This window comes from Juglans regia, chromosome 10 (assembly GCF_001411555.2).
Source record: "Juglans regia cultivar Chandler chromosome 10, Walnut 2.0, whole genome shotgun sequence".
Classification (NCBI taxonomy): domain Eukaryota; kingdom Viridiplantae; phylum Streptophyta; class Magnoliopsida; order Fagales; family Juglandaceae; genus Juglans; species Juglans regia.
In genome coordinates, this window is record NC_049910.1 from 10,537,626 (window position 1) to 10,544,784 (window position 7,159).

General features: G+C 35.2%; 2 protein-coding genes across 2 annotated transcripts; both read right to left on the bottom strand.

The window, feature by feature from the left end:
- Window positions 1-994: 994 nt before the first annotated feature.
- On the bottom strand, window positions 995-4,760 carry LOC109007611 (haloacid dehalogenase-like hydrolase domain-containing protein At4g39970). The gene is made up of 11 exons (XM_018987357.2): window positions 4,299-4,760; window positions 4,128-4,221; window positions 3,382-3,426; window positions 3,218-3,268; window positions 2,919-2,993; window positions 2,791-2,824; window positions 2,372-2,427; window positions 2,232-2,291; window positions 1,665-1,724; window positions 1,478-1,524; window positions 995-1,386 (listed from the first exon to the last, which is right to left on the bottom strand). Exons 1-11 carry the CDS (start codon window positions 4,673-4,675, stop codon window positions 1,338-1,340), a joined length of 948 nt encoding a protein of 315 aa, XP_018842902.1. The 5' UTR covers window positions 4,676-4,760; the 3' UTR covers window positions 995-1,337.
- Window positions 4,761-5,937: 1,177 nt separating this feature from the next.
- On the bottom strand, window positions 5,938-7,125 carry LOC109007608 (EPIDERMAL PATTERNING FACTOR-like protein 1). The gene is made up of 2 exons (XM_018987353.2): window positions 6,636-7,125; window positions 5,938-6,441 (listed from the first exon to the last, which is right to left on the bottom strand). Exons 1-2 carry the CDS (start codon window positions 6,768-6,770, stop codon window positions 6,163-6,165), a joined length of 414 nt encoding a protein of 137 aa, XP_018842898.2. The 5' UTR covers window positions 6,771-7,125; the 3' UTR covers window positions 5,938-6,162.
- Window positions 7,126-7,159: the final 34 nt, after the last annotated feature.

Below are 7,159 nucleotides of genomic sequence, written 5' to 3' on the forward strand. Positions count from 1 at the left end.
ATTTATAAATTTATAAATTTTTATAATTTAATAAAGGTTCTACTTATTAGTTATATAAATTTAATATTAAATTTTTTATTTATTTGAATTATTAATTATTAAATTTTATTTAAAAAATAAAAAAATAAACAACTTGATCCGAACTCGTTATTGGATCGAGTTCGAGTAGTTTATCTTACCTAATCAAGTCAAGCGACAAGTCAAAGACTTGCGTTCGATTACAGCTACAAGCGACCCGTTGTGGACTAGGAGATATGCTAGCTCGAACTACTTTTCGTCACGTGTCGGTGGAGATCAATTTAATTGTTAGCCGTCACGCCTTCTTTTTGAACACGTGAAATTGTTAGCCGTCACGCGTTCAAACTTCGGAGCCATGCCGCATGATTGGCATACCGACAACAACAGCTATAATTGCTATATATTTTTTACTTATAATTCTAAACGCAGAATTATTTTAAAAAAATAAATTCAAAAGAAATATTAAAAAAATTTTAAAACATATACTGTAACAGAAAAATAGTTTATTTATAAGAAGAGTTCAAAATTTTAAATTTAATTATTATTATTTTTTTAATTTGATAGGTTAGTAACGATGTAAAAGATGTATTCTCCTAACCAGCTTACAAATATAATGTTATTGTATCTATTTAACACTTATCGTATTTTTTAAGTATATTTTTATTTAAAAATTTTCAAATCATGTAGCTGGAGATGATAAAATTTAAGATAAAAAATATGATTATTCTACTTTAATTAGGTAAATTTTTTAATATTTTTCACACTTTCGATAGAAGAAGAAGAAGAAGATGTTATTCAGTAGTATTGATCAGAAGTATCTGGAGCAAGAGTGAGAATGAGGTTTGTAAAATTGTTATGAGCTTACAATTGTTGGAGTATGGCATCAAAGATAGAAAATATGGAATTAAAGTCAAAGTATGAAAAGGGCAAATTAGAGAATGAACATTGACAGTTATTTCTGTTAATAAGTCATCTCTGTTATTCACTTCTCATATCTGTATAAATACATGTAAAGTACTATGTCAGATCACTACTTTTAATCAATTCAGAAGTTTTAATGCAATATACGATAGTCTTCATTTTCTTCTCTCTATTTTTCTAGCTTTTGTCAAGTTCTCAACAACAATCACATTATAATTTGTGGTAATTCAATACAATGGCCATCAATTCTGGGGCCCCATCCCTTTTGCTGACTTTTGTGAGATGAAAAGGGTATTTTTTTCAGCTAAAGATGAGTGAAAGGGGGAGTAACTTCAATCGCAGCCAAATTTAGAAAATTAAAAAACTACAAAAGCCAGCCACACGCAGTTTGGAGAAATCTAACTGGCAGCAACAACATTTTGAAGTAAAAACTCCAAGTCTTCCAATCTACATGGATGTTTGGAAACCTATGTAAGCTGTCAGGTGAAATAATAAAAAAATCCAACCATATATAAATGAAAATGGCTATATACCATACCTAACATTACTCAAATCAGGATAGATGGCTATTGCATCTTTAAAATCCTACATTAAATAAATGGATAAAAAAATTAAGTCAGGGATCTCATGAAGCAACTATCTGTTTATGAATGAATTGCCTGCATATCTCAGATATTGTATCCATAATTTTCTTTGTTTAAGAGCTACAGATGGAAAGGCATGACCTGGTTAGCTGTTGACGAGGTGTAGGTAATCACACATGACATCCCAGCTCCTGTTGCTGCCTACAAATTTTGGTTTAATTCAGGATTTATCATGGTTCAATATGTAATGCCCAAATAACTCAAAATAATTAGTGGAACTAGTAGAATGAGAAATGTTTATCACAACTGGAACTGTAAGAGATAATTATATAATAGGGTTCACTGTTCTTCAAGGTTTTAACTTTTAACTGTACTTTCAAGGTCAATGGTGCCATGCATTTGTTGAGACTCTGCAGGTATTTGTTTAAGAATTTTCATTTGATATTTTAACACCATCAGATAGTCCAGTATATTCTTGGACTCCGAGTGCTGGCCTTTTTGTATTTGTTTTGGTTCGAGTCCGTTTGAATTTATTTTGGTTTTATTTTAACCTGGACATGAGAGGTGGTGTCAAGGATATATGTATGGATATAGGTACTTCTAGGCCCCCTCTATCTGCTAGCATAACATTTAAATTGATGCTCTGAAATTCAAAATTCCTCATTTAAGCATGTAAAGCAACTGGTTTTTACAGATCACAAGATCTACCTGTAGTCCAATAATGCTATCCTCCACTACCAAACAATCTTGCGGGGACACGCCTAGCCTCTGCAAGGTAGATCATTCTACAGCTCTGATGATCATGATATCTATTTTCCAAGCAATAGAAAGCACAATGGTAAAATTACCTTGGAAGCTGTCAGATAAATTGATGGATCTGGCTTCTTTTCCTTCACATCATCACCTGCAACCGGAAAAGAAAGAAAAATAACACGAGTGTCAGAGTTACAAAATATAGTTTATGCATCAACATGTACATATGAATATTATATACTTTGGAAACAAATTGATAAAATTAATCAGAAAGCATGCTAACAGAAAAAAACTTCAAAATTACCAAATCTTAGTGGACTAGAATTGTGACCAAATCAAAATGGGCACAAAATCAAACAAGGAGAACAAAATTATGTATGAATTCCTAGTTCTTTACATCGATGTTCGTGTGCACATATGGCAGATGGATATAAGAATAAAGTATACAATTAGTCAAGAAGTCTCTGAGATATGATATGCCCAAAAGACAGGAATACTCCATTTCAAGACATACCCGCGAGAAAGCAATCAAGACTTTGAAAGCGCTCCTAAGATGAGGAAAACACGACCATGGATCAATAGATGTTGTAAAAACAGAAAAGTACAGATTAGAATAAACAAAATTCCGAAGAAACAACTTACAATTCCTATAAGGTTTTCAAGACAGAGTATGACCGAACTTTTTGTTGCTGCAGAGCAAACAGCTAATTTTTTACCCTAAAATAGCCAGTAAGAAAAAGAAGTCATCACTATCAAATAACACATATATCCACTCAGGCACCATAACTGCCAGTATCGATCTAGAAGACACGGACCAAGTTACTAAACCTGTGCAAAAAAATAGGAAAAAAGAGGACCTTTGAACCCAATTATTGATCAAGAAAATGTTACTGCATTCAACATGACAACATGATTGCATTTTTCTCGTGAGCTTAACTTACAGCAGCCTTGGCCTCATCCATCAATCTCAAAACCCCAGGTCTAGGTTCCACCTGGTGAAAACAGTATCAGTCTGTATTCTAGTTTCCCATCAGCACAATTGATGATAAAAATAAATAAAATCAACAATATAATTAGTGAATAAGAAACGTAAACATCTCCTTACAGTTCCAGATTTGATTATTTCTTTGTATCTTTCAGTCTTCCAATCCTACAGTACCATAAAAATATCAACATGGTACCTGCCTAAAATTAATATAAACTTCTATTCCAGGTATAAAACTGATCATTACAGGATAATAACTTATTTACAACTTTTTGTGTATGCACGTATCTCTGTATAAATGCATTGAGAACAAATGGGTAATTTCAGACTTGAGCTTCTATGCCATGCACCATCTCAAAAGAAAGAAGACCGCATTCCATTGGAAATGCATAAAAGCTTTGGAATCAATTGCCACCTCATGCATAGAGATTTTTAATTCACTCTGAAATGCATTTCTAGAAGTCCATTTCGGTAAATACTAAATATGGCATTCACGAATTTCTAGGTCTAGTTGAACTACAATGCTTATTATGATATCATCCACTCAAGTCTCATGAAAAATAGGAGTAAGCAGGGAATAAATAATTCTCAAATTTTCTCTTTATCTTTCTTCATAAGAAAGCACTAGGTTAAATGCAAAATTTTCTAAAAGGATCTGTTTACAAGACACTACTACTCCATTCAACTAAAGGCAAACAACAGCGCTAAGGTTCATTGATTCAACTTCTTATTTTGTTATCAGCACCTACGAAATGGAAATTTCAAATCAAGAACTCGGATTTCTTTCTCCTTTGTGGCGGATTGCAAAATCATAGCCAAACAAGTAGAATTATTTAAAAGAAAAAAGCAAGTGAAAAAGACAGCACCTGGAGAGTATCGATCAACTTGACTCGGTCCACATCGGCCTCTGGAGGCTTCTCGAATATAGTCGACGACGGCCACCCGTGCTCTCCGAAGTACCTTCACAATCCCAAGTCCCAACAAATCAACAAAAAAAGGAAAAATATAATAAAGAAAGAATAAAAAGTAGAGAAAACCATCGCATTTTGGGTTTGCCGCCTCCGATGCGATTCTGGAGCTCGTCGTAGAAGTCGGAGCCCCAATTGAGAGGGTGTTGCAATTGAGAAGAAGGACAGCGGACGTTGAAGTGAGCGAAGGCGTCATTGTAGGCCTGGCGATGCAAGTGCTCGGACTCAAGGATCACGCCGTCGCAGTCGAATACGAGCGCTTGGAATTGATTAGAAGACGAAACCGAGAGCCGTCTCTCGGAGGCGAAAGATTTTCGGAGGGTTGGGAAGCGAAGAGTGGTGGCGTGGCGGAGAGTGTTAGGAAGAAGATAGTTTGCGGCAGAAGAAGAAGAAGAAGAAGAAGAGGGGGAGAGAGTGGGGCAGTAGAGCGTTATCGCGCAAGCCATGGCTGTGTGGCCTCAAGCACTGCCTCCGCTTTTAACGGATTTAACGACCGTCAACGACCATTAAATACGAATCTCTCGACATTCAAGTGGAAATCACATGAATTATTACGACTACCCTCACCACTCTTCGCCTTAAATATTCTTAGAAAGAAATTATGTTATCAATAATAGAATACATTTATTTTACTATATCAAATCTTTTACAATCTCACGTATGATATATATATATATATATATATAAGTTTGTACATTTGGTATTATAAATTTTTTATTTAGAAAAATTTTATGCATCAGCTATTATTCATTACATCACACTCTACATCCTATAAAAAATATTCTTATACCGTCTGAAAAATATTTCACAATTTATAAAAAAAAATTATAAGTGAGGAGTGTGAAAGTAAATAATGATTAATTATTTTTTTAGTGAGGCTACTCTATCGCCCCACTTTTACTGCTGGATGTACCGTCCAGTAGATTTTTTTTACTTTTTTTTTTTTATATTTTTTTAATACGTTTGAATATTTTTAAAAAGTAAAAAAAAATTATCAATACACTTAAAATTACTTCTTTAATCACTAAATAAAAAAAAAAATGATCAGCGATGAAATAGAGCCGTCAAAATGGAGAAGCAAAGTAGTTATATTCCTTTTCTTTTACCTAAATCAAACATTTTTCGAGGGGAAAGTGACGAGGAAAAGCGTGTCCCAGGATGCTATTAAAACAATCTTCGGATTACTAGACAAAGATTTTTGGGGGCAGAGCACTCACCAAAGTCCAGTTTCAGGGAACAAGACCACACAGATCGATGTTTGACAGTGTGTCTAGCAGTCGATGCAACTGTGCTGCAGATTATTTAGGAAAGCATTTAAGGAAAAAAATCCCAGAAAATTTTAAAAGGAAAAATCAATTACCAATATCAACAAAATAACCTTCAATCGCTTCAGATCGTGAGGCATTTTTGTCCATTCGATGGTGATTGCTAAGAAAGGCAGCAGAGATATGATATGGGAGATGGGAGATGGGCCATGTAAATCCCTAGAAGATAAGGAAAAAGAAATCACAACCCAAAAAAAAAAAAAAACACATTTTGGAATGTAGGGGACAGACTGCAAGTAAAAGAAGCAAGAAATTCCCCATTTAAAACCAATAATTATAAGTAAAAGATCCCCTGGCAAATTAAAGTAGGACTATTAATTGAAACAAACATAAGGAAGATTGATATACTAAATTTGTAGGAACAAATAAAACAGAGCAACAATAAATATAAATACAAATTCAGATTTCATTGTATAAGATTTCAGTCTATACAGGTTATGCTGATACCATTGACATGTCCTGTTTTTCGAAAAGGGAAAAAGAAGAAGAGGAATTTCGATTATCCTCTTAGATAAAAACTACACATTTCAAAAAAAAAAAAAAAAGAAGAGATAGAGGATGAATGGCTCTAGGCCATTTTGACATGAAAACTTGGTTTGCAACTTTGTCTATGGGTTGAAGAGATCGTTTTGGCAGCGGCATTTCCAACCCAAGGGCTTGTAATTGGTGTAGCTGTTGCCTCGAGGTGATGCGTCAAAGAACTCCATGGGAGCGGCTCGAGCCAGACGACTTAAACCACCAGCAGCAGCAGCAGCAGGTTTGAGTGCGTTGGTGTTGCCTGGTATGGTAGGCACCTGAACCGCCATGCATGGGTGGCACTGGTTGCACTTGTTGTGGCAGCTGGGAGGGGTCGATCCCAGCCTACTTTTCTCCTCAAACAACCACCCCTGAACACCACCCAAATTCCATTCTAATCAAACAAAAGAAATAATAAACCCATAAAATCACAGAGCCTACTTTTCTCCTCAAACAACCACCCCTGAACACCACCCAAATTCCATTCTAATCAAACAAAAGAAATAATAAACCCATAAAATCACAGAGCCAAAAAGCACCAACAAACAAATTATATACAACTTACCCCAGGATCAGAACTTGGAGGCTGTTGTTTCTGCTGGTTGAAGCAAGAGGCTGGAGAGAGAAGAAGATATAGGACCAAAACAACTAGTGTAGTGGTGCAAAGAGGACATGAATTAATTGAATTCCTCATGGTCATTAGACAATATGATCATGTCCTGTCACCATGAAGTCATGCCCAACCAAGCAAGCCAAGAAACAAGGATGTAAAAATTAACTACCTTTTTCCAGTCCTAAAAGCAAACCAAACCAAGATAGACTGAGATAAGTCTTGGGGTTTTTTTCCCCTTCTTTTTCCAAAGGATTCAATAGAGGGAAGGAAGGGGAGGTGCATAAATTGAGTGGTTTTTGGGGTGGGGGTCTGACCACAAGGAGCACCAACAGAGTTGCAGATTGCAGCAGAACAATGAAAGGAACAACACAGGAGCAAAACAAATTGGGATGAGAAAAAACAGCACAATGAAGGACCCTTGGCCACAATTCTGTTAGGCTAAACGAGGATCTCTCCATATAAATATATATATATAT

Excerpts from the sequence above, each read along its gene's own strand:
- LOC109007611 (XM_018987357.2), bottom strand. The coding sequence starts at position 4,675 with ATGGCTTGCGCGATAACGCTCTACTGCCCCACTCTCTCCCCCTCTTCT. Across the intron at positions 3,269-3,381 it reads AAATAATCAAATCTGGAACT|GTGGAACCTAGACCTGGGGT; the intron begins GTAAGGAGATGT and ends TGTTTTCACCAG. Across the intron at positions 1,387-1,477 it reads CCTGATTTGAGTAATGTTAG|ATTGGAAGACTTGGAGTTTT; the intron begins GTATGGTATATA and ends ACATCCATGTAG.
- LOC109007608 (XM_018987353.2), bottom strand. The coding sequence starts at position 6,770 with ATGACCATGAGGAATTCAATTAATTCATGTCCTCTTTGCACCACTACA. Across the intron at positions 6,442-6,635 it reads CTCCAAGTTCTGATCCTGGG|GGGTGGTTGTTTGAGGAGAA; the intron begins GTAAGTTGTATA and ends GGTGGTGTTCAG.